This window comes from Littorina saxatilis, linkage group LG2 (assembly GCF_037325665.1).
Source record: "Littorina saxatilis isolate snail1 linkage group LG2, US_GU_Lsax_2.0, whole genome shotgun sequence".
NCBI classification, from domain to species: Eukaryota; Metazoa; Mollusca; class Gastropoda; order Littorinimorpha; family Littorinidae; genus Littorina; species Littorina saxatilis.
Genome location: NC_090246.1, coordinates 2,482,063 through 2,508,824, shown reverse-complemented (window position 1 = coordinate 2,508,824; position 26,762 = coordinate 2,482,063). Strand labels below are relative to the sequence as shown.

General features: G+C 42.3%; 2 protein-coding genes and 1 long non-coding RNA gene across 3 annotated transcripts in view; 1 reads left to right on the top strand and 2 right to left on the bottom strand.

Moving 5' to 3' along the window:
• LOC138957017 (caspase-1-like) overlaps positions 1 to 1,824 on the bottom strand; it is a 32,618-nt gene extending 30,794 nt beyond the window's left edge. Inside the window, exon 1 of the mRNA XM_070328197.1 lies at positions 1,595 to 1,824. The gene's annotated coding sequence lies outside the window, so the exon portion shown is untranslated. The remainder of the gene's footprint in view (positions 1 to 1,594) is intronic.
• LOC138957985 (uncharacterized) overlaps positions 1 to 25,978 on the bottom strand; it is a 118,970-nt gene extending 92,992 nt beyond the window's left edge. The window contains exon 1 of the long non-coding RNA XR_011453256.1: positions 25,922 to 25,978. This is a non-coding gene — a long non-coding RNA (uncharacterized lncRNA). The remainder of the gene's footprint in view (positions 1 to 25,921) is intronic.
• Positions 5,313 to 25,977, top strand: LOC138957981 (WD repeat domain phosphoinositide-interacting protein 3-like). Its single transcript, XM_070328998.1, has 10 exons — positions 5,313 to 5,461; positions 7,763 to 7,837; positions 8,399 to 8,500; positions 9,534 to 9,621; positions 10,413 to 10,507; positions 10,934 to 11,124; positions 12,559 to 12,644; positions 14,296 to 14,397; positions 15,675 to 15,796; positions 17,342 to 25,977. The coding sequence occupies exons 1-10, from the start codon at positions 5,395 to 5,397 to the stop codon at positions 17,446 to 17,448; spliced, it is 1,035 nt and encodes a 344-aa protein (XP_070185099.1). The 5' UTR covers positions 5,313 to 5,394; the 3' UTR covers positions 17,449 to 25,977.
• Positions 25,979 to 26,762: the final 784 nt, after the last annotated feature.

Genomic DNA, 26,762 nt, shown 5'->3' with positions numbered 1-26,762 from the left:
TAGAGGGGGGAATCGAGACGAGGGTCGTGGTGTATGTGTCTGTTTGTCTGTGTGTGTGTGTGTGTCTGTGTGTATGTATGTATGTATGGGTCGAACTCGCAACCTCTCGCTTCCGAGGCAAGTGCGTTTACCACTCGGCCACCCAGTCCCAGTGTGTGTGTGTGTGTAGAGCGATTCAGAGTAAACTGCTGGACCGATCTTTATGAAATTTTACATGAGAGTTCCTGGGTATGATATCCCCAGACGTTTTTTTCATTTTTTCGATAAATGTCTTTGATGACGTCATATCCGGCCTTTTGTAAAAGTTGAGGCGGCACTGTCACACCCTCATTTTTCAATCAAATTGATTGAAATTTTTGTAAAGCAATATTCGACGAAGGCCGGACTTCGGTATTGCATTTCAGCTTGGTGGCGTAAAATTTAATTAATGACTTTGGTCATTATAAATCTGAAAATTGTAATACATTTTATTTTAATATAAAACGATCCAAATTTACGTTCATCTTATTTTCCATCATTTCCTGATTCCAAAGACATATAAATATGTTATATTTGGATTAAAAACAATCTCTGAAAATTAAAAATATAAAAATTATGATCAAAATTAAATTTCCGAAATCGATTTAAAAACAATCCTTGTCGGTTCCTGATTCAAAAAACATATAGATATGATATGTTTGTATTAAAAACTCGCTCAGAAAGTTAAAACGAAGAGAGGCACAGAAAAGCGTGCTATGCAGCACAGCGAAACCACTACCGCGCTAAACAGTCTCGTCAGTTTCACTCTGTTTTGCACAAGCGGCGGACTACGGTCATTGTGAAAAAATGCAGTGCGTTCAGTTTCATTTTGTGAGTTCCACAGCTTGACTAAATGTAGTAATTTCGCCTTACGCGACTTGTTTCTTCTTTGAAAAAAATCTCAGCCGGAGTTCAAACCTGGTCAAAGCTTTCGCTGTCTCAGTCCGACAAGAGAGAGGGAGAAAGAGCGCCGGAGGGAGAAAGAGAGGGAGGGAGAAAGAGAGGGCGGGAGAGGGGAGGGAGACACTGAGAGAGACGGACAGACAGACAGAGACTGAGAGGGAGAGACACAGAGACAGAGACTGACACAGCGAGACAAGAAGAGAAAAACAGACAGAGAGACAACGAGAGACTGAGAGAGAGCGAGAAAGACGGACTGAGAAAGAGACAAGAGAGAGAAAGAGAGAGAGAAAGAGAGTCAGTGAGTGAGAGAGAAAGAGAGAGAGGTTGAAACACAAGAGAGAGAAAGAGAGAGACAGAGACAGACAGACAGACAGACAGACAGACTACAGACAGATGGAGACAGAAAGAGAGAGGCCAAGAGAGACAGGGTGAGAGAGAAGGGGAGACAGGACTTGAAGAACATGAAGAAGAAAGAGAGAGAGAGAGAGAGAGATAAGAGAGAGGCTGAAACACGTCGCCGATTAAAACATGAAGTTTCATCTCAGTGACTCGTGATACAGACAGCAGTGGCCTGTCCTATATCTCACGAAGCAGCAACGCTAAAATCAAAACAAAACAACATTCAAAAATTACTTCAACTCTTGTCACCGATTCAAGCAATGCATAGGCCTACCTGAGTTCGTGTCAAAACAGATCGTGTAGTGTGTACACCGTCACCCTCGTGCGGCGTGCAGGCTGGTGCAGGCGTGTCAGTTGCGTTGTGTGTCACAGTGATCTCTTCTCAGTGAAGATATCGGTCGAGTGCCAATGGAAACAACACCCTGTCAGTGACTCCTTTCAAGTTACCGCGAGCAAAAGCATTGTTACAGCACCGACTGTGCGGTTAGGCCAGCTTATTGTTTTACCCTCGTCAGTGACTAGATCAACAGGTCTTGAAAATGAGAGGACTGTAGGCCTCGTGCAAGCTTCCTGACGCGTTGAGTTGACCAGGTCTGGGATCTGGTTCATGGTGCAACCTTTGGTTAATTTGAGAATATTCATAGCTATTTCTGTAGAGCTGTGCTTTACCTTGTAATACTGATTGAGTGGCACTATTCAGCAGTATTATAAACCAAACACTGAAACAACAAAAATAAAACAAAACTTATTAAACAAAGCAAAAGAGAAAAGCAGAAAATATTGAAAGTGCCGCCGATGCGAGCGAGCGCGTTGTGTGTGTGTGTTCGGAAAAAAGTTTTTTTTTTCTTATAGTCAGTATGCATGTAACATCAGGCCGGAATAACATTTCACCGAATAACATTTCACATTTCATTCAAATTATATACTTATTTTGATTGATTGATTGATTGATTGATTGATTGATTGATTGATTGATTGATTGATTGGTAGGGTAATCCGGGCCATCTGTTTACTGATAATTATTTTTCACAGTTCAAAAAGCAGCGCATGCTCACGCATTACTGATTTTACGGTTGGAAGACTTTATTTTTTATGCAAGTTTAAGAGTATAAATTTATAGGAGGGAGTGAGACTAACGGTGGGGGCCGGTGTGACAATTTCATCTTTCGCCGTGGTCATATTTCGATTCTCGGCCTTGTTGATCTAGTATAAACTCCACACTAAACACACACAAAAACCTTCCATAGTACTGATGAGCGACTATGTGTACCTTACATTCATGGGGCCAAATTTGTCCAAACAATTTGTTTGTATTTAACTTAGAAATTTGATTCATCCTAAAATGTTTCCCTTCTTATTCAAGGGACGTAACCACTCGGTACACGTTTTCGAAGAAATCGATTTTGGGGGTGAAATCTATTAAATTTCACCACCAATTTTCTTCACATGCAAGAAACTGACATGCTTTTCGTCCATAAATAATTTCACTTCTTAATTTTACCAGGAAAGAACATTTCAGTCTTGAGAATATATTAATCCCTGCGCCTTGAATATGTGCGCGATATAAATTGCATAAAAAAAATATATTAAAAAATCCCTGCGCTTAGAACTGTACCCACGGAATACGCGCGATATAAGCCTCATATTGATTGATTGATATCGTCTGGGTGGCCGAGTGGTAACGCACTTGCGCTCGGAAGCGAGAGGTTGCGAGTTCGACCCTGGGTCAGGGCGTTAGCAATTTTCTCCCCCCTTTCCTAACCTAGGTGGTGGGTTCAAGTGCTAGTCTTTCGGATGAGACGAAAAACAGAGGTCCCTTCGTTGTACACTACATTGGGGTGTACACGTTAAAGATCCCACGATTGACAAAAGGGTCTTTCCTGGCAAAATTGTGTAGGCATAGATAAAAATGTCCACCAAAATACCCGTGTGACTTGGAATAATAGGCCGTGAGAAGTAGGATATGCGCCGAAATGGCTGCGATCTGCTGGCCGATGTGACTGCGTGATGTATTGTGTACAAAAATTCCATCTCACACGGCATAAATAAATCCCTGCGCGATATAAATTGCATAAAAAATGTTCAAAAAATAAAAAATAAATCCCTGCGCTTAGAACTGTACCCACGGAATACGCGCGATATAAGCCTCATATTGATTGATTGATTGATATCGAGGGGGAAATATGAACACGGGCGAAAGATGAAATCGTCACACCGGCGCGGCAAGAAGTGGAGGGGGGCGGGGCACTCCGGCGGTGTTTCAGTAACTGCAGCAAGGTGCGTCAGTGACCGCAAAGTTTCCATACAAAACAAATGAGCTGCCTAAACTGTGACAAAGCAAGTAGAAATGTCCTCAAGCCAGAGCTGCCTAAACTGTGACAAAGCAAGTAGAAATGTCCTCAACCTTCTGTATTTTGATAGTATTCTTTTTACATTTAGTCAAGTTTTGACTAAATGTTTTAACATAGAGGGGGGAATCGAGACGAGGGTCGTGGTGTATGTGTGTGTGTGTCAGTGTGTGTGTGTGTGTAGAGCGATTCAGAGTAAACTACTGGACCGATCTTTATGACATTTTTCATGAGAGTTCCTGGATATGATATCCCCAGAATGTTTTGAATTTTTTCGATAAATGTCTTTGATGACGTCATATCCGGCATTTTGTAAAAGTTGAGGCGGCACTGTCACACCCTCATTTTTCAATCAAATTGATTGAAATTTTGGCCAAGCAATCTTCGACGAAGGCCGGACTTTGGTATTGCATTTCAGCTTGGAGGCTTAAAAATTAATTGATGACTTTGGTCATTAAAAATCTGAAAATTGTAATTAAAATTATTTTTTTATAAAACGATCCAAAATTACGTTTATCGTATTATTATTCATTTTCTGATTCCAAAAACATATAAATATGTTATATTTGGATTAAAAACTTGCTCTGAAAATTAAAAATATAAAAATTATGATTAAATTTAAATTTCCGAAATCAATTTAAAAGCTTTTTCATCTTGTTCCTTGTCCGTTCCTGATTCCAAAAAACATTTAGATATGATATGACACGTTCAGAGAGTTAAAAAGAATAGAGATATGGAAAAGCATCCTCCTCATCGCAACCGCTACCGCGCTTTTCTGGATTGTTAATTTCACTGCCTTTGCCACGAGCGGTGGACAGACGATGCTACGAGTGTACGGTCTTGCGGGAAAAATGCAATGCCGTTCAGTTTCATTCTGTGAGTTCGACTGAGCTTGACTAAATGTTGTATTTTCGCCTTACGCGACTTGTTTATGTTGTCGGAACGGACAGCCGGTGTAACACGAGAAAATTACTCCCACGAGATTTTACTGTGACTCCGGAGTACAAATTTCGTACGAAAATGTTACTCCCTTTACGAAAAAACTACTCCCCCATTACACGAGAAAATTACTTCCCACGACAGGTGAGTTCCGAGCAAACATTTCGCATAAAAATGTTACTCCCCTGATGAAGAACACGATGATAACGAAGAAATTACTTCACCCTAACACGAGCAATTTAACTTCCCATGCCAGGTGTACGAAATTTATACTCCCTTGTCCCCTGTTAGTCTTGGTGGTGGAAGGGGTGGAGGGAGGGTAGCGCGACATTCGTTTGCGCGAGATCATATATTGGCCGCTTATCCGGGCCCTTCGCCCGCATCCCATTTTCGCGTACGAGATTTTTACTGGAAGTAAAAAAATGGGGATTAAAAATTTCGTGGAGGGAGTAACTTGTTTGTGCCTTGGGGAGTTCTTTTCTCGTACGAAAAATTTACTCGGAGTAAGAATTTCGTACGAAATTTTTACTCCGGAGTAAATTTTTCGCGGAGTAAAAATTTCGTGTTACACCGGGCCGTTCTGCATCAGGGGAAAACACACACTGAATAACTTCGGTAGCCTCCCTTGTAGGCCTATTTGCACAAAAAGTGTAGTTCAAATAGGCAAGCGTTTCAGTGGTTAAAGCTATCCGCACAAAAGCTGTGCACTTATCCCCTTGTAAGTAACTTCCGGTTTCCCAGACCCCGTCATCACATTGCAGTTTTCTTATGTTTTGACAGCAAAAACATGGACCTCGGATCGTCCAACTCCTACAATAATGGCCTTCTCTACTGTGGCTGGAACCAGGACCAAGGTATATATCGGAATGGCTCTCTGTTAACCGTGCAGATTGAAATAAACACTGATAGTCTGCGTGCTGAAAAAAATCGCGAGACACCTCCCACTTTCTCTCGTTGCAATTGTAGCGCAGTGTTCTTCCTCTTTGTCTCTTCGCATGCACACTTTTGATATCGCTTTTCGCTATAGCTAGAATAAATGTTTTATGTCAGATTTTATACTCTTGTTATATTTGTACATGTGTCGTTTGTTTACAAGAAAGATTGCGGTGATAAGAGTAAATATATATACAGCATGGCACAAAAAGTTACGTGCTCTTGTTCCTGTTTTCTACTTCCAGTTTCACTTTTCAAACTGCATGTCAAACCCTTGACAGCACAACTGAACTTTTTCAAACTGATAAGAGTACAATGATGCACATGTCTAGTACAAAAAAAATATCGTTCAAACCACATGTGTATGTTGTGTATGTGTATATCATGTAAATTAGGTCATGTCAAACTAGTTCGGCAGGGACCTGTTTTTTGACTGCTTATGATGGCAGAGTCACCGAGACAAACATCATTATGGAAACCCTTTTACGCTATGCTGTTTCTCCTTGTAGAAGTTTTAGAACTTTCATGTCACGCTACACTTTCTACTTTGACGTCAAAAATTGCACGAGGCTTTGGAATAAATGTGGTTCCAAAAGAAGCATATTCAATTTCGAGGCCTCCACTGCGGGACGTTTTGAGTAAAATACAGTATGTAGGATAAACAGAATACTACATGGCTTGCTGTGTCATACCAGATTTACACTCTTTGTTTTTTTGCTCGCAGTTCAATTATTTTAAAAACAACTTGTGTATATATCTAGTACGACACGGCAAGCCATGTACTGATGTAGTATTCTCTATTAATCCCATTGTGACTTTGAGCATGCGCACTGTAGACATGCACTTAATTGTGGTCATATTGACAAGATAGTCCAAGCATTTACCTTTGGCAAAATGTGAGATTACCAAACAATCACAAAAACACAGAATTTGCAACAAATAAACCAGTGAACATACAAGGGGTATCATTTTTTTCTACAAACATGAGTAGCCAATAATTTTGTTGTGAGAGGGACACTACTGTTTCATATTGTCTGATAAAGACTAAAAGAGTCAGAATGTACATATATACCAGGGCCTCACATCCACGTCGGACATCGGACATATGAGGATATTTTTTCCAAATGTCCTATACATTTTTCATGCAGGAGGACAAATGTCCTATTGTTTTTGTCACAAAGTGGTCAATGTCCGATTATTCTATCATTTGATCCGGACATCGTCAGTACTTCTTAATTTACAGTAGTTTGAATGCCATGTTATCGATGTATTGCGAAGCGATGTGTAGCAGACGAAATTAGACACTTTGTGCCTCTAGTACCAAAGAGTTTCCAAGGCTCGCAACTCGGAATGCTCGAAGCCAGTTGAGAGTTGCCTCCCTTCGCGCTTTCCCCGAAAATAACAAACGAAAACCGCGATCCCAGAAAAGGGACAGAAGAAATTACACTTCAAGTCCCTTCCCTCATCATCTGTCAGTAGCACGGAAACTGAGCTTCCTCCAGCCCCAGAGCAGTTAGAGCCCGATCACCCAGGTGAGAATTTCGATCGCGATAGTCAAACATCGGAGCCGAAGAAAGACACTACCCCCTCCCTCACCCCCACGCGTAACTTTGTCTCAGTCAAGCTGGGCGACATCATTCCCGTGGATGTCGCATGACCCAGAGAGGAAACTTATGTTTTGCTGTTCCAACCGTTCGCAAATCGGCCCTTACCGATCATCAAGAAACCAAAGACCATGCTGTTAGTGTGCTTGTGCCATCTCTCCAGAGAGACAAGGAGATAGTTGAAACCCGACAGCTGACAAAACAAGAAAAGGGGGCAGCTGTGGCAGTCTTCTTCTTCTTCTTCGTCGTTCACTAGATGGAGATGCCAATCGCCCGCACGAAAGCAGCTGTCCTCTGTAGGTCCTCCAGGCGCTGTGGCAGTCAAAGCTGCTCACTTTTTGCCAAGAAAAGTATTTTTGTTCTTTTACCCTCGTGCCAAGAAACTAGTCAAGTTTAATCATATTTACGTTTTGTTACGGGAAAAAAAAAAAATGTCCTATTGATTTGTTTTTGTTCAGGACAAATGTCCTATCACTTTTACATTGGCCAGGACATTTGTCCAATGCTACCTCTCATGGATGTGAGGCCCTGGTATACATGAGTTCTGGCAAAAATGTCAGCTGCCAATAACATGTTTAAATTGTTACTAATTAACCTACTTGATTTGTCTTGTTCCAGGATGCTTTGCTTGTGGCATGGAGAATGGCTTCAGAGTGTACAATGCAGACCCTTTAAAGGAGAAAGAGAGACAAGGTATGCTGTAAACGCTTTTTTTCATTGTTTTGTTTCTTTTTTTGTGTGTGCCTTTGATCAAGTTAAACTGAACAATGAGTAAAGACAGTATTGAAACAGGTTAGTTTGATGATGTCAGTTATGCATACAATCATATTGCACAAGTATTTATGTATGCTGGTCACCTTGGAATCATGAACTTAGAGTTGACTTATAGATGACGTAAAATATTCGGGACACAAAACATTAACAAGTATGTATGAACAGGAGCTGATTTTATTTCCAGTATTTTGCCAAATGTTCTGGTAAAACGTGGGACATTTCTGGTAAATGCAATCCCCAATAGTCCTCATTGGAATAAATACACAAGAACCAGAAATCCCCAAACAGATAGACTCCTAAAAACAAACCGTGATAATACTATTAATAGCCAAACATTCTTGTTTTTATACACTACATGTAGCACAATGAAGTGAGTTACCATGATACTATTAATAGCCAAACATTCTTGGCTTTTATACACTACATGTAGCACAATGAAGTGAGTTACGTGGTCTTGAATTCAGTGACTTTGCTGTGCAGACTTTGCGGATGGCGGCGTAGGTCACATAGAGATGTTGTTCAGGTGCAACTACCTGGCTCTGGTGGGCGGTGGCAAGAACCCAAAATACCCGCCCAACAAAGGTGAGAGTTTTTGGCATTTATTGGCTCGACATGTTAGTGCGGTGAAACATGGCTCTACGCTTACACATGCACATACATTACACCGTCACCTCGTCTCGATTCCTGGTCTATGTTAAACCATTTAGTCAAAATTGACAAAAAGTAACAATCAGCTCGATCGGTCTTAGTCAGTGAGTGGGTGTTTGTGTGTGAGCACAGTGGAACTCCCTTTTTAAGACCCCCTTTTAAGACCCCCCTTTTAAGACCCCCCTTTAAGACCCAAGACCTTTTAAGACCCCCCTTTTAAGACCCCCTTTTAAGACCCAAGACCCCCTTTTAAGACCCCCCTTTTAAGACCCAAGACCCCCCTTTTAAGACCCAAGACCCCCCTTTTAAGACCCAAGACCCCCCTTTTAAGACCCCCCAATTAAAGACTCCCTCCTTTTTCAGACCCTCCTTTTTCAGACCCTCCTTTCTCAGATGTTCTTTTCCTAACCTCTGTATATATTTCACCTCCATGCACTTTAAAACAATCTCCAGGTAGTGAGCAGTAATGTTTTCACAGGAAGGATTGTGCCTTTAGTTGTTAACGAAGATTACTTTGTCAAGTTTGTGCAGCTACAATATATCTTCTTTTTTTTCTTTTTGGTCAGTTTTGGTATCATGACACCAGCTCCACAATAGATGAACTCTGAAAATAACTCTGTTAGGTTTGTATGTAGGAGAGTAACCTTTTCTTGCAAAACCTCGGACAAACAAAGGATTGACCAATCACTAGTAAGAGGTCTGTCGGAAACACGTGTACCGGAGTAACCTTTTCTTGCAAAACCTCGGACAAACAAAGGATGGACCAATCACTAGTAAGTGGTCTGTCGGAAACACGTGCTCTGGTACACGTGTTTCTGACAGACCTCTCGCTAGTGATTGGTCCATCCTTTGTTTATGAGAGGTTTTGCAAGAAAAGGTCACTCTTCCACAATACCCACAAACCCGGAGTTTTTTTTCAAAAAATCGTCTATTTCATTGCTTGTGTTTGTTTATGACTTGTTTGCAGTGATGGTGTGGGATGACCTAAAGAAGAAACACGTCATAGAGCTGGAGTTCTCTTCTGATGTCAGAAGTGTTCGATTGCGCAGAGACAGGTGAGGGGTGTGTTCGCAGAAATTTGTATTCAGCTAGAAATTGTTTACCTTATACGTTTATCACACTTTTAGTCTCAGGAATTGATAGGGAAAGGCAAAAGAAAAGTTGCAGTTTTATTTTCTTGATCAAGGGGCTGTTGATAAAATAATGTTGGCATACATAAACACATGTGCACACACACACACACACACACACACACACACACACACACACACACACACACACACACACACACACACACACACACACACACAAATCTCTCTCTCTCTCCCTCCCTTCTCTCTCTCTCTTTCTCTCTCTCTCTTCTTCTCTCCCTCCCTCTTTCTTGCTATTTGTGGTGTTTGTTTTTTTGTTTAGTTTTTTTCTCTGCCTCAGAATATGGTACTAGAAGCTGCATGTGATCAATACATGTACAGTATGTGCATTTTCACACAGAACTATAATACTTGCAAACAGGATTGTAGTGGTGCTGGATGCCATGATCAAGGTGTACACCTTCACACAGAATGTTAATGTTTAATGTTCTCTATAATGTACAGGATTGTAGTGGTGCTGGATGCCATGATCAAGGTGTACACCTTCACACAGAATGTTAATGTTTAATGTTCTCTATAATGTACAGGATTGTAGTGGTGCTGGATGCCATGAACAAGGTGTTAACACCTTCACACAGAATGTTAATGTTTAATCTACTCTATAATGTACAGGATTGTAGTGGTGCTGGATGCCATGATCAAGGTGTACACCTTCACACAGAATGTTAATGTTTAATGTTCTCTATAATGTACAGGATTGTAGTGGTGCTGGATGCCATGATCAAGGTGTACACCTTCACACAGAACCCACAGCAGCTTCACGTCTTTGAGACAGGCCTTAACCCTAAAGGTACACTTCTTCCTCTTGCTCAAAGATATTGGTGTCTGAGTGTGTTATTTAGAAGGTTTATAAGCGCGTGTATTTGTGTATGTGTGAGTGTGTGTGTGTGTGTGTTCATTTGTGTGTGAGTGTGTGTGTTCATTTGTGTGTGTGCATGCGTGCGTGCATGCCTGTATGAGAGAGAAAGAAAGAGAGAGAGCGCATGCATTTTAGTGTGTGTAAATCCGAGTGCACGTCTCGTCACTGCATTCACTTTGCAAAATGTAAACAAAGATTTATAGTCGGCAAATGTCCCATCTTCGTAAGAACTCATTTCAGAATGCTGTAAACGGAGAGGCTTTGATTTTCTGTGGAAATTGTCCAAACTTTCGTATTTTATCAGGTTCATTGTTGGATTCTACTGCCAGCACTGAACACATTTTATTCTTGTTACAGGGTTGTGCGTGATGTGCCCAAACAGTAACAATTCCCTCCTGGCCTTTCCCGGCCGCAAACTGGGTCATGTCCAAATTATCGACCTTGCCGACACGGAGAAAGCACCGATGGATATCGCAGCACACGAAGCCAACCTGACCTGCATGGCCATGAACTTGGGAGGGGCGAAGCTGGCCACTGCGTCAGAAAAGGTGGATTTAGCTCTGTAAACTTCCTGGTTGTTTCCCTTTGATTGTATGTACCGGGAATGTTAGTAATTTCCTCAGTTGATAATCAATCATCAATCATCAATCATCAATCAAGAACTCAATAATATGGCAGAAAAGCGACTTTAAGACTACAGTCGAGATCGCTTTACACGAAATGAAAGGGACCAATATTTTTTTTTCGAGTTAACGTTTTTTCGCGATAACGAAAATGATCAAACTATTTTGAAATCTACAGATCTTTGCTTGCAGCGATGTTCGTGAAACTCGTTTGAACTGCTGACGCGATTCGGTTTCAGCTTTCGGTTTGAACGGAAGTACTCTTTTGTGTAAGAATACAGCCCGCGTCTTGTTGTTGTTAACTTCGCAGGAGTCTGACTTTCGGGTCGCTTCATTTCTCTGACAGCGAATAAAAGGCTCTATTTCCAAAGGAAGCAACTTTTTTCCGTGTTTTGACGGGCCAATGAAGTGATGAAATGATTAAAGCATAGAAGATACCCGTTTTAAGTATAAACGCTTCAACAGAGTTGATCGGTGCTGACCAACCGAACAAACGCGCGTAAGCCGTAGAGTGTTTTCGGAAGTGGCTTCAGAATCTTGATACACCGTGACATTTGTGTGCCATCTGCTCCAATTTCCAAAGTGAGAGATTATGGAATTATCGGGAAGAATATGCACGCGCAAGAAGCAAACACCACAAGAGAGCTGTACCGACTTCGTGATAAAGTCTAAGTTTACGTCGACCATTTTATTCTTTCTTTCAATGGGCCGTGCAAACACGTGAACATTTCTCGCTTTGGAAGCTATATACAAGTGGAAAAAAACCAGTTGTTTGGTGGTGCAAGAGACCGAGAATCGGCTTCGTGTAAACGTTTTTTGTGTGAGTCTCAGATCGTTTTATTTCGCGTTATGATGGGTTTTTTCGTAGGGTTTATGAAGGGAATGATTGGGACTGACAACACGTTTCGCGTAATGGGTTTTTTCGGCTTATCGTTTTTCGTGTTAAATGATCTCGACTGTATAACTAATCTTTTCCTGCTGCAGTAGATGTACCTTTCAGTATATTAATCACATTGGAATTGTACTGCTTTTACAGAAGAATATGTGTCCAGAAATGTTCAACTTGTCCTTCGTTTTCTTGGTTCAATATGACTAACAAAAGGAAAAACAGGAAAACTTTTGCAGGTTTCTGATTGTGAAGTTCTTTGCTTTTTAGAAGTTAATATTAATCCGATAAAACCTGACTCTTACTTGAAAGATTTTGAACAACTGATGGCATTTATTTTCTTTGCTGTGACTGCACTAGAGAAGACAAAAACAAAATTAAAGGAAATATCGATAATACAATATAGCGTTAAATGTAAGCTCAGAGTTGCTGTTTTCTGGCCTGCTAACAATATGATTTGTGTTGTGTAACAGGGAACCCTGATCCGTGTGTTTGATGTCCATACTGGTGCCCAGCTTCATGAGTTGAGGAGAGGGGCCAACAGTGCCAACATCTACTGGTCAGTTCATGGGGCTTGAGGGGGGGGGGGGGGTGGGGTGCCCAGCTTCATGAGTTGAGGAGAGGGGCCAACAGTGCCAACATCTACTGGTCAGTTCATGGGGCTTGAGGGGGGGGGGGGGGGTGCCCAGCTTCATGAGTTGAGGAGAGGAGCCAACAGTGCCAACATCTACTGGTCAGTTCATGGGGCTTGAGGGGGGGGGGGGGTGCCCAGCTTCATGAATTGAGGAGAGGGGCCAACAGTGCCAACATCTACTGGTCAGTTCATGGGGCTTGAGGGGGGGGGGGGGTGTCGAGCTTCATGAGTTGAGGAGAGGGGCCAACAGTGCCAACATCTACTGGTCAGTTCATGGGACTTGAGGGGGGGGGGGGGGGTGTGTGTGCCCAGCTTCATGAGTTTTGAGGAGAGGGGGGGGGGGGGGAGTGTTCCCAGCTTCATGAGTTTGGGGGGGGGGGGGGGGTGCCCCGCTTCATGAGGAGAGGGGGTGGGGGAGTGTGCCCAGCTTCATGAGTTGGGGTGGTGGGGGGGGGGGGGGGTGCCCAGCTTCATGAGGAGAGGGGGTGGGGTGTGCCCAGCTTCATGAGGTGGGGGGGGTGCCCAGCTTCATGAGTTGGGGGGGGGGGGGGGGTGGGGGGTAGCCCAGCTTCATGAGTTGAGGAGAAGGGCCAACAGTGCCAACATCTATTGGTCAGTTCATGGGGGGGGGGGGGGGGGGTGTCTCTGTGTCAGTGTATTTCTTTAGGCACATGCACTTGAGTGTGTATTACTTGCTGGTTGCCCTAATGCACTCCCATGTGATTGTGTCTATTATACCACATCTACGTTTCTCCATAGACCAAATAGCCTGGACCGCCAACTCGTCACGTGACCCTTCGAGGTTACGACGCTCGACTTTCAGGGGCGCTTAGCGTCCGGTTTGAAAGGCCAGCGATTCGAAGACAGTGAAAAGAAAGCACGCTCCAGTTATTTGTGACAATGGGAGGTGACAATGAACTGGATTTTCCAAAACTCCAAACTAAACTTAACAAAACTCATCGAAAAACATGTTCCATATGCACTTTAGCTGAGTTTATTTTAGCATTTTCAGAACTTACCTCGGCAACTTCGTCCATGTTTACAATCGACACCGGATATGACATCCCCCTGATTTCTGAAAGGCCATGTAAGTGTAGGTTCCTAAATGCGAGAGGCCGCTACCTCGTAATAGAGAGAAAGAGCGGAGAGAGAGCTAGTTGGCGGTCCAGGATAAATGGTCTATGGTTTCTCTAGGGAGACAAGAGAGTTGTCTTATGTTCTGATCAAAGTTACTTTTACTGCTTATGGGATGAGATGGCTTGGAGCCTTGGCGGTACATGCAGTACTTGTGTGTACACATGTTGGGGGGTTAGGCAGTAGCAGGTTTGCACATAAGTTGAACCCGGGAGACCCGTAAAATCTTCACCTTTATTCCATCAGGCGCAGCTGGGTATCGATCCTCAAACTTTCCACATGGATGGCCGACATTTAAACTACTAGCCTATTTATCCCGTGCTTTAAATTAACATCTTGCCTTTGTTTCCTTTGTTTTATCCTTTTTATCCTGCAGTCTTTTTGTTGTGCATGTTTCATCATGTTTACGTTCAAGTGGATCTCCTCTTCTCTTCTTTTCCAGCATAAACTTCAGTGCCGACTCGGCCTTTCTCTGCGTGGCTAGTGACCACGGCACAGTGCACATATTCTCCACAGAGGATCAACAGAAAAACAAACAGTCATCGTGAGTATCAATAGGAGTTGATTGTTATGCAGCACCTGTTCCTATTTTAGTTGAAGTTTGTGTCGGTGTTGGCTGACTTTTACTCAGGCTTCATTGCAAGAGACTGTATATATCAATCAATGAGGCTTATATCGCGCATATTCCGTGGGTACAGTTCTAGGCGCTCTGCAGTGATGCCGTGTGAGATGAAATTTTATACGGCCAGTAGATTGCAGCCATGTCGGCGCATATTTACCTTTCACGGCCTTATTCCAAGTCACACGGGTATGGTATACAATTATTAACTGTGCCTAAGCAATTTTGCCAGGAAAGACCCTTTTGTCAATCGTGGGATCTTTAACGTGCACACCCAATGTAGTATACACGGGGGGTGGTTCGGACACCGAAGAGAGTCTGCACACAAAGTTGACTCTGTGAAATAAATTTCCGCCGAACCTGGGATCGAACTCGCGCTGACAGCGGCCAACTGAATACAAATCCAGCGCGCTACCAACTGAGCTATATCCCCGCCCATATAGTTGCTTTAATGATGTTACTTTCTTGATTTCGTTTTGGATTTTTAAGCAAAATCAAAACATGGTTTGCTACAGGCTGTTGCAGAGCAATACTGTGAATTTGTCTGCTTTTCAAACAGGGTGCACAGCTCTGCTCAGAGTATCCAATCATTGCATGGACATGGGAGTTTTGTTTTTAGCAACTCCTGGTATGAACGTGCTCCAAGCAGACAAAATCAGACAGTGTGCATCTTCCTGCTGGAAATCAAATACATGTATGACGGGCGCAGTGGCGTGGTGGTAAGACGTCGGCCTCCTAATCGGGAGGTCATGAGTTCGAATCCCGGTCGCTGCCGCCTGGTGGGTTAAGAGTGGAGATTTTTCTGATCTCCCATGTCAACTTATGTGCAGACCTGCTAGTGACCCCCCTTCGTGTGTACACGTAAGCACAAGACCAAGTGCGCACGGAAAAGATCCTGTAATTCATGTAAGAGTTTGGTGGGTTATAGAAACACGAAAATACCCAGCATGCCTCCCCCGAAAACGGTCATATACGTATAAATCCACTCGTGCTAAAAACATGAGTGAACGTGATAGTCTAAGCCCATGAACGAAGAAGAAGACAGTGTGCATCTTCCTGCAGGAAATCAAATACATGTATAGTAAATGAGGTGCGCTCCATATAATTAGTCTTTTTATTTTGTTGTTTCATTCTCCGGATGATAAATTCTGCCTTGTAATTAAGTGTTTTGCTATATTATCCAATGACATTGTTTACTGCAGGCTTGCCTCAGCGAGTTTCCTGCCCAAGTACTTCAGTTCCAAGTGGAGCTTCTGCAAGTTCCAAGTGCCTGGTGGTGCTCGCTGCATCTGTGCCTTTGGCGCCGAACCCAGCTCCGTCATAGGTATGTCATTATGATCGACATGACTCACTTGGTTCATTGCCACTCTTGTCTCTAAGAAGAGGAGATTATGTGATAAATACATGTAGACATTCAGCTTAGTCATTGGGGGCCCGGGTAGCTCAGGTGGTAGAGCACTGGACTTGTGATCGAAAGGTCGCTGGTTCGAATCCGGGCCGGGACGGACACGGGTCAACTTTATGTGCAGACCCAGAGACAGTATCCATCTCCCACCCCCGTGGCACGTAAAAGACCTCGGTCATTCTGCCATAAGTGCAGATGGCTAATACCACCACCTAAACACGCATACACTTGTGTATCTCATCTAAAGTCGGGTTAAAACCCGGGAACATGCCCCTAATGGCTTTGCTGTGAGGGCGTAAAACTTAATTTCTCTCAGCTTAGTCATTCTGTCATGGCAATATAACTGAATCAAGTGCCAGTAAGTGTGCTGTGTGTGCAGACTAGAAGTACAGTAGAACCTCCCATAAAGACCCCTATAATAATGATACCCCCTGTTTACCAACTGATTTCCCAGGCACAGATGCCTTTCACTCTCTAACTGACCTCCGAATGGCAACGCCCCCCTTTTTTCAGACGACCGACCTATCAACAAAGGTTCAAAAGCGACTTTCACCTTTTCACCAGTTAGTGTCAAAGTTCATCATTACTTGGCACACACTGCTCATTAGTCACTTAGTGTGGACATACCATCAGGTGCGGTACTGGTAGTCAGTAGAGTCTTCTTCTTCTTCTTCTTCTTCTTGTCGATCACTAGTCAGTTGAGTGTGCACGTGAAAAGTCAGCCTTGGGCCACTGGTAAGTCTAATTGCTTAACATCTCCCCTGTAAACGAGAAACCCAGAGTGAACTGCCAAGCAGTTGCCTCCCTTGTGATGGTAGTCGACCAGCAAATTCCCAATAAAGGCCCCTCCATTATACCACCAATTTTTCTGGATATTTTCATGGTCGTTAGCGGGAGGTTCTACTGTTCTACTGTATCAGTGGTGAACAAGTTTTTAATTTTACTTCATGGCAGAAATTGGATGGCTTAAACTGCTTTCAAGGAAAATTCTGATTTTGTCTGGACATTGTGTTTTGGTCGTTCGACTTGTTTGCATCACCAAATTGCTCATTAGTTGTGGCCTTATTTGGTATCAGTAAAGTCTGTTATGTGATTTTCCCTTTTTTTTGGTCATGAAATAAAAAAATTGAGACTAATTTTCATCTGAGATGTTCTGTAATATTTTATGTATGCCCACTTGACTACTTCCTTTCCAATCAGTTGCAAGGGCTGTTGAAGCTTTTTGAGATGGCATGTTATATACACTGTATGTGCAAACAGAAACAAAGTTCTTATGACGATAGGATTAATTGTTTTTGTTGTTGTCATGTTGTTGTTGTTGTTGTTGTTGTTGTTGTTGTTGTTGTCATGTTGTTGTCATGTTGTTGTGTTGTTGTTGTTGTTGTTGTCATGTTGTTGTTCTTCATTCTTTGTGTACAAGTGAAATACAGCTTTTTGATGTACATGTGGTTGTGTGTGTTTCAGTTGTATGTGCAGATGGCAGCTACTACAAATTCACTTACAATACCAAAGGAGAGTGCTTCAGAGATGTTTCAGCTCAGTTCCTGGAAATGACAGACGATCGACCGTGAAACTATCGCAGCAAAATCTCTTCTTATTTCCAGGGGCTGGGGTGCGGCCAAAGGGGGGGGGGGTATAAATGGGAGGGGTTTGCGGGGTTGCTTGCCTTGTTTTCACCGACATAAAAAGTGCAGTGTGAATGTATGTTTAATTTGTTAAAGGTATACCTTCCTTCCTGCGTGTTGCATCATGTTGACCGCCATCTGCCAGCTTTACATGGGATAAGAGCATCGTTCCACTTGGACACATTCAAAAAGTGAAGATCCTAGTCCATTTCTTTGCACAGCCACAATTTTTAGCTGAATCAAAATCTGAAGGTTACGACTGATGTCAATTACGAAATAGATTCAGCAAAAAAAACGTCTCACTCTCCACAAAAAGCAGCCATTGTGTCGATTGTTTGTATCTTTCCAAGTGGAGGGATGCTCTTCTTGTCCCATGTAAAAGCCTCCACAGAGCTGTGGTTGTTGACACTGGTGATGATGCAAGACAAGAAAGGTACAGTCAAACCTGTCAATAATGACCACCCAGGGGACCAAACTAAACTGAACCTGTCAATAATGACCACCCAGGGAACCAAACAAAACTGAACCTGTCAATAATGACCACCCAGGGAACCAAACAAAACTGAACCTGTCAATAATGACCACCCAGGGGACCAAACAAAACTGAACCTGTCAATAATGACCACCCAGGGAACCAAACAAAACTGAACCTGTCAGTAATGACCACCCAGGGAACCAAACAAAACTGAACCTGTCAATAATGACCACCCAGGGGACCAAACAAAACTGAACCTGTCAATAATGACCACCCAGGGGACCAAACTAAACTGAACCTGTCAATAATGACCACCCAGGGAACCAAACAAAACTGAACCTGTCAATAATGACCACCCAGGGAACCAAACAAAACTGAACCTGTCAATAATGACCACCCAGGGAACCAAACAAAACTGAACCTGTCAATAATGACCACCCAGGGAACCAAACAAAACTGAACCTGTCAATAATGACCACCCAGGGGACCAAACAAAACTGAACCTGTCAATAATGACCACCCAGGGGACCAAACTAAACTGAACCTGTCAATAATGACCACCCAGGGAACCAAACTAAACTGAACCTGTCAATAATGACCACCCAGGGGACCAAACTAAACTGAACCTGTCAATAATGACCACCCAGGGAACCAAACAAAACTGAACCTGTCAATAATGACCACCCAGGGAACCAAACAAAACTGAACCTGTCAATAATGACCACCCAGGGGACCAAGCTAAACTGGTTCTTATAGTGGTCAATACACAAAGGTGAAATATATAGCAAAGAACTTCTTCGGGGATCTGTTGGGGTGGTCGTGGTCGTTATCAAGAAGTGGTCGTAAGGGCAGGTGTGACTGTACCCTAAATGTTATGGGGTGTCCAGTCTTGTTCCCAGACTGAAAGGACAATTAGGTCAGTTGGAACCTGGACTTAAAATATGTATACAGTGGAACGCCCCTTTTAAGACCTACACAAACCTGAGAAAATCTTAAACAGGAGGGGGTCTTAGTATGGGTGTCACTGTAAAGAGGTTATCAACGCAATTTCTGAGAAAACAAGGTCTTAAAAAAAGGTGGGTTTTTTTACATGGGGGGGGGGGGGGGGCTTAAAAGGAGGGTTCCACTGCAGGGCCAAATGTCTTGGCGAGAAAAATATTGTAAGTCAGAAGACCTCTTACGTATCTAAACTATGGAACATTCGACCGGCCAGGGGTCAGACCTATGAGTCGGATAAAAAAAAAAGGAAACGTGCATCAATGACTGAAGACTGAGGCCTGACTACAACGCTGGATGTCTTGTAGGGGTGTCTTTGCTTTGTATTTGATGGGCTAGGCTATGCAACATCTTGTTGGCTTAATTTCTTCTCTTGAAACGCTGACTGGTCAGCAAGCAGTGTTATGGGATGCGTTTTTGTCCGTGTGTGCTGTATGAATCAACATCTGCATGAATGCATAAGCGGTTTTTGTTGAAGTGAATAGGAATGCATAATTTGTTTGTGTCTTTTTGAAATCCTTGCTCTAAATCTGGACAGTTGAAGATTTAAGCAATATCAGGAGTGTCAGGAAGAAATTATTTGATCCATCTGAAAGTTGTTCAAGGCATCTTATCATTGTTTGGTTTGATGTACATGTGTATTTCAAGTTGCCTTTTCAAATCTTGCTTTAACTTTCAATGACAAATTCTGTTAAGCTTTAGTGCTGTAATCTTAAATGTTGTTAAGGATTCATTCATTTTGAAAGGAAAAGAGCCCAACAGGTCTTGGGATTAAATGGGAGAAAATCGGAAATGTGAAATAATGTAATAATTGATTCAGTGGTCTAAACCAAACTACATCAGCTAGTGTTACTTCCCTTGAGCCAAGTTAATCTCTTGAACTCGATGACTTTTTTTTGTTGAGAGAAGGGAAGAAGGAGGGTGAGGGCGGGGTCACTCATCTTGGGAATTGCCAAAAATAGCTGGGATGAATATTTTCAGCTGAGGCATTTGTGGAATTATTGTTTGATTTAGCATGTTGTACTGTCTAACTCAAGGAGGTTGACTGGATCAATAGACAGTTTCAGTCTGCCTGTGTGTGTGTGATTTGTTTTCGATTATCAGGGGTCACTGGAGTGATAATCCCATGGAGAGTCCGCATTGACCAAAACTATTGTGTAGCTACATTGTATAGAATTGAAACGCTTTATATGAATCAGTTTGGCGTCAACTGGCATACTTCCAAATTTAGAAATGAGTTTTGAAGTAAGAATGACTTTTTTTTTTTTTAACTTGTACAAAAAGTTTTAACTGCATGCCCTATGCACCTGTTTAGTCATGGAGGTGCTGTTCTGTGGCACTTACGAAGATTAGAAACATTAATTTCTAATGCTACCAAAACAAACAAACAAAATCCTGAATATTTGTCTTGCCTGAGTTTTTTCTGCTTGCAGAATGAGCAAAGTTATTTTGTGTCATTTTGTTTACAGGAAAAATCTTTGCACATGGACATGGTGACATTTAGAAGAGAGAAAAAACAAACAAACATAAACTGTATGGATAAGGGTGCAATAATGTGTATGTTGTTTGAGTGTGTGTCTCACAAGCTGCACAATCATGGTGATATTGATGAGCATAGTTTAGGATGTCCGCTAAAATGCAAAATTATGAAATTCAGTGTGACCTCCAAAAATCTGAGAAAATCAGGTCTTAAAATGGGGATAAATCTACAGAGGTTAAGAACAGAAGGTCTGAAATATCAAGGTCTTAAAAGGGGGGTGGGTGTCTTAATCTGGGGGTTCCACTGTAGTGCATTATTCAGGTGTAAGTGTATTGTTGTATGTGTGAGCATGTGAGGATGAGTGTTAATGAGATTGTCTGTGTTCCTAGCTTATGTCCATGAGGAAAAGATTGTCTGTGTTCCTAGCTTATGTCCATGAGGAAAAGATTGTCTGTGTTCCTAGCTTATGTCCTTGAGGAAAAGAAGTCGTTAAGAATGTAAAACAGGCTTGGCATTGTTTTAAACACACAGGTTCAGTTTTGGTGTGGATTAGGGTGACGGGCGCTGTGGCGGGGTGGTAAGACGTCGGCCTCTTAATCGGAAGGTCGAGGGTTCGAATCCCGGCCGCGGCCGCCTGGTGGGTTAAGTGTGGAGATTTTTCCTATCTCCGAGGTCAACTTATGTGCAGACCTGCTAGTGGCTTATCCCCCTTCGTGTGTACACACAAGCACAAGACCAAGTGCGCACGGAAAAGATCCTGTAATCCATGTCAGAGTTTGGTGGGTTATAGAAACACGAAAATATCCAGCATGCTTCCTCCGAAAGCGGCGTATGGCTGCCTAAATGGCAGGGTAAAAACGGTCATACACGTAAAATTCCACTCGTGCAAAAACACAAGTGTACATGGGAGTTTCAGCCCACGAACGCAGAAGAAGAAGAAGGTGTGGATTAGGAAGGTTTGCTTTTATAGATTTAGAAAGTTAACATGCCCAGGCATCTGTCATTATTGCCAGTTTATTGTGGTCTGGGTGGCCGAGTGGTAACGCACTTGCGCTCGGAAGCGAGAGGTTGCGAGTTCGACCCTGGGTCAGGGCGTTAGCAATTTTCTCCCCCCTTGCCTAACCTGGGTGGTGGGTTCAAGTGCTAGTCTTTCGGATGAGACGAAAAACCGAGGTCCCTTCGTGTACATTACATTGGGGTGTGCACGTTAAAGATCCCACGATTGACAATAGGGTCTTTCCTGGCCAAATTGTATAGGCACAGATAAAAATGTCCACTAAAATACCCGTGTGTCTTGGAATAATAGGCCGTGAAAAGTAGGATTATGCGCCGAAATGGTTGCGATCTGCTGGCCGATGTGAATGCGTGATGTATTGTGTAAAAAAATTCCACCTCATACGGCATAAATAAATCCCTGCGCCTTGAATTCGTGTGTTAAGATATGTGCGCGATATAAATTGCATAAAAATAAAAATAAAATAAATAAATCCCTGCGCTTAGAACTGTACCCACGGAATACACGCGATATAAGCTTCATATTGATTGATTGATTGATTGTAGCATGTTTTCATAGTTAGTTTGCTCAGGTTGTCTTTTGTACAGTGAACTATTTCTTATCACCACAAGAAGGTCATTTTTGATACTGATGTACTTCTTTTGTTGAAATGGTTCTGTTTTTCATTTGATTTTTCTGTGTAATGTAAATGTATAACTCTTTGCCAGCACACACTACTTTCACAATCAGATGTTTTTCTCCACTTGTATTCATTTCTTGTCATGTGCCATTTTTCTTGAAGTTGATTTTAGTTGACATTTATTTGCAAGGCTTCACTTTGTCACGGAATTTTGTTTAAAATATACTGGTTATACACTATCACGTGCACTCAGCAGCAATATTTTCTGTATATTTTAACACATTATGTTAAGTCTGTATGAACCAAACATAGCCCAACTATGGCATGCATGTTCAAACGATGTTGGGCTTCATAGAAAATATTTTTCACTGAGATTTAACCATTTTTGTTGTTTACTACTTGATTTTGGAACTTGAGCAGACTATCTGCTTCAGATTCCGTAGTATAAAGTCTTTTGGGACTTGCATAGTAGTGTAGACTTGCATTGAAGAGCAGTTTGAAAGTCATAATCATGTTGATCATGCTTTGGTTCTCATTTTCTATGGTTAGTACGGTTGTGTATCTCCCCCCCGCGGGTTAGGGGGAAGTATTTACCCGATGCTCCCCAGCATGTCGTAAGAGGCGACTAACGGATTCTGTTTCTCCTTTTACCCTTGTTAAGTGTTTCTTGTGTAGAATATAGTCAATTTTTGTAAAGATTTTAGTCAAGCAGTATGTCAGAAATGTTAAGTCCTTTGTACTGGAAACTTGCATTCTCCCAGTAAGGTAATATATTGTACTACGTTGCAAGCCCCTGGAGCAAATTTTTGATTAGTGCTTTTGTGAACAAGAAACAATTGACAAGTGGCTCTATCCCATCTCCCCCCTTTCCCCGTCGCGATATAACCTTCGTGGTTGAAAACGACGTTAAACACCAAATAAAAAAGGTTGTGTATCTTGCTCCTTATTGTGTGGATATGAAAACCAATATAAAGGTTGGTAAATTCAGACTGAATAATAATGTGATGCACAGTTCGATGTCCTCATTGTCAGATTAGGTAATATTCTGTCAGGTTAAGTGATATTTTGTACTCTCCAAATTCTTAATCAGGGACTTTTTGTCTGAAGCAGACTGTCAGTTTCTAAAAACATCACATGAAGCTCAAGCTTGTATTTGCCTGTAGAGGGCATTTTACTTTACAGCTGAAAACTTGAACAGTGATGCAAATATGTTCTGTAAAGACAACTAACTTTAACTGGATTGATTGTAAGTTTTGAATCTGTTTTGGGTACATGTAATGTATTCTTCCTGTTAGTTTTGAGTCATTTTTGTATATTCTTCCTGTTTGGTTTTGTAACAATACATCAAACGTTGTGTCGCTTTGTATCTGTTCTGTTTAATTTTGCGTGGTTGTGGGACCGGAAATCCTGTGGTCTTGTCTCAAGAACCATTTGTGTTCAGTCATAATATTATCACTGTGCTTCCACTGGTGTTGGTAAACTAGATAGCGACATCTATTCAGTGGTGATAAGGCTGATGGGGTTTCATTCGATCGCTTCTACAATGGACGCTCCGTCAGTGTGTGCCTCGTATCATGGCATCTACATCATTTGCGCTGTCGAATCGATCTCGCATGGCACTGCATGTTCTTTAGGACTGCCCACTAAGCAGGCTTGAACTGTTCAAGGAGAGTGACTTTGATAGCTGCGCTAAGTATCAAGGCTTAGATTTTGGGGGGAAATTTCATAGATTATCTCTGCATGCTTACGTCTGTTAAAGAAGCAAACTTGAAAATGCTGAAACTCGGTCACATGATTGCTGACGAAACCAACACTGGTTATGTACAGGGAAAAGTGCAGCGTCTTACCCTGCAGGAGTATCCACTGCGATAGCACTGGTTGCGGGTAGAAATGGTCGATTCAGACCCCATCAGTGATACACTGGAACCACCCTTTTAAGACCTCCTGAAATATGAGAAAATGAAGTCTTAAAAAGGAGGGAGTCTTAAACTTGGGTTACATTTACACATCTTATGAGCAAAACATCTGGAAAAACAAGGGGGAGTATGAGTCTCGAATGGGGGGTGGGAGGGGGTGTCTTGAATGGGAAGTTCCACTGTAACAAGCCATCGCTGGTAAGGTGTTGGAGCCGTGGGCACCATGTTTTTTGCCACTTCCAGTTTGCAGTATTTCAGCATTGTGTTGTCGACAGGGTATAGCTGTGTGAAGCATAGTTGCAGAGGTTTTAGAGGAGTCGCGCAGTACAGTACCTAAGAAGTTAAGACCAGACTTGTCCGAATTTGTTCAGGGAAAGAGACTTTAGTGTGATGTCAGAGGTGTCATCCTTCCCATATGCGTGATCATGTGCACCACCTCTGGTCTGCCTGGGAATGTGCATTGGATGATTGTGCACCACCTCTGGTCTGCCTGGGAATGTGCATTGGATGATTGTGCACCACCTCTGGTCTGTACATGGGATGAGAGCTTCTTTCCACTTGAACACATATCAAAGTTCAACAGACTGGTTACTTTCTGTGCAGCGTTGGAATTTGTGGTTTGTTTGTTCGTTCATGGGCTGAAACTCCCACGGCTTTTACGTGTATGACCGTTTTTAGGCCATTTAGGCAGCCATACGCCGCTTTCGGAGGAAGCATGCTGGGTAATTTCGTGTTTCTATAACCCACCGAACTCGGACATGGATTACACTTACAGGATTTTTTTCGTGCGCACTTGGTCTTGTGCTTGCGTGTACACACGGGGGTGTTCGGACACCGAGGAGAGTCTGCACACAAAGTTGACTCAGAAATAAATCTCTCGCCAAACGTGGGGACGAACTCACGCTGACAGCGGCCAACTGGATACAAATCCAGCGCGCTACCGACTGAGCTACATCCCCGCCCTGAAATTTGTGGTTAAATTAAGTTGACAACACCGGTGTCAATGTGTAAAAAGAACTACCAGCAGAGACTGTACTCTATAGTGTCTGTAACCACGCATCACACAATGGGCCAGGCTGTTTATTTTCAGTATGAATCCAAGTGAAGGAATGCTCTTATTGTGTGAAAAAGTCTGTACATATCTGTGGTGGTAGACATAGTTTTTCACAAAGGACGAACAAAGGAAAGGAATGTTTGACTTGATTATTCATGGGTCATTGATTATTCATGGGTCATTGATTAGTCATGGGTCATTGATTAGTCATGGGTCATTGATTAGTCATGGGTCATTGATTATTCATGAGTCATTGATTATTCATGGGTCATTGTTTTTTCATGGGTCAACCTGAAAAACACAGAATGAAAGTTAGAAGCAAGGGATGGTGTGTGAAAGGTGTGTATTGTGGTGTGCCTGTCACTTCATCTTGTGATTTAGGCAAGTGCACGTGCAAGAAATTATGTGGGGATGGTACAACTTGTACTTTGCTTCATGTTTGTTGCAGTTCTCTCTTTCAGGTTTTGCTACGAGACCTATATTTGTGAGTAACACCCATTGCTATCTTCCCTTCACACATGTATTATCTGCCCCCCGCGGGTTAGGGGGAAGAATTTACCCGATGCTCCCCAGCATGTCGTAAGAGGCGACTAACGGATTCTGTTTCTCCTTTTACCCTTGTTAAGTGTTTCTTGTATAGAATATAGTCAATGTTTGTAAAGATTTTAGTCAAGCAGTATGTAAGAAATGTTAAGTCCTTTGTACTGGAAACTTGCATTCTCCCAGTAAGGTCATAATTATATTGTACTACGTTGCAAGCCGCTGGAGCAATTTTTTGATTAGTGCTTTTGTGAACAAGAGACAATTAACAATTGGCTCTATCCCATCCCCCCCCCCCCCCCCTTTCCCCGTCGCGATTATAACCTTGAACGGTTGAAAACGACGTTAAACACCAAATAAAGAAAGAAAGAAAGACATGTATTATCCTATGTAATGATTTATTGCCATTTATTGCACGCACAAATTGAGTTTGTATACACTTTTTTCGTCAATACTCTTGAAGGGACTGGCTTTTGCGTCATCAGCTAGTGCGTAGCAACGTTGTGGGCTCTTTGCTTTTTTTTCAACAGATTTTGGGGAACATAATGTTATGCAGCTTGTATTGCTTCTTATGTTTCTTCTTTTCTGTAACCTTTTGGGTGAGATGTTGCGGGACTGTGAAGGGTGAAGTTTTTTCAGTCCGATTGTGTTAGCATTCATGTGTAACTTGTTTCCAATTCTCAAATATTGAATTGTGAAAAAAAAGGCTGTGCCAAATTATGAACACTGTAATTGTTTTCAATATGATGACATATAAGTTTGGAAAGTCTATTTGTTTTTTTGTTTAATTGCTATTGCATGTATTGAAATTGAATGTATCTTATATTCTTAGTTACAAGTGACTGCAAGTGTCAAAGACAAATTGCGAAAACAACTCTGTCGGGTTTGTATGGCTTGTGAAAGAGTGAATGCCCTTGCTTTTTCCTCAGACAAACATTGGAGGGGCCAATCACTAGCGAGGGGTGTGTCGGAAACATGTTGACAGGAGCACGTGTCCGAGGAAAAGCAAGGGCATTCACTCTTTCACAACCCATACAAACCAGACGGAGTTATTTCTGAAAATTGTCAATTGCCTGTGAATGTGATTTCATGTATGCTTGGGAGTTTTGGATAGAGGTCATTGATTTTTGTTTGTTATTACATGTATTTTTATGATGGCTGTGCA

What these genes read in the sequence shown, in the direction of transcription:
- LOC138957981 (XM_070328998.1), top strand. Translation starts at nt 5,395, where the DNA reads ATGGACCTCGGATCGTCCAACTCCTACAATAATGGCCTTCTCTACTGT. An exon ending in TGGCTGGAACCAGGACCAAG is followed by an intron (nt 5,462 to 7,762) that starts GTATATATCGGA and finishes GTCTTGTTCCAG; the next exon opens with GATGCTTTGCTTGTGGCATG. An exon ending in AAAGGAGAAAGAGAGACAAG is followed by an intron (nt 7,838 to 8,398) that starts GTATGCTGTAAA and finishes TTTGCTGTGCAG; the next exon opens with ACTTTGCGGATGGCGGCGTA.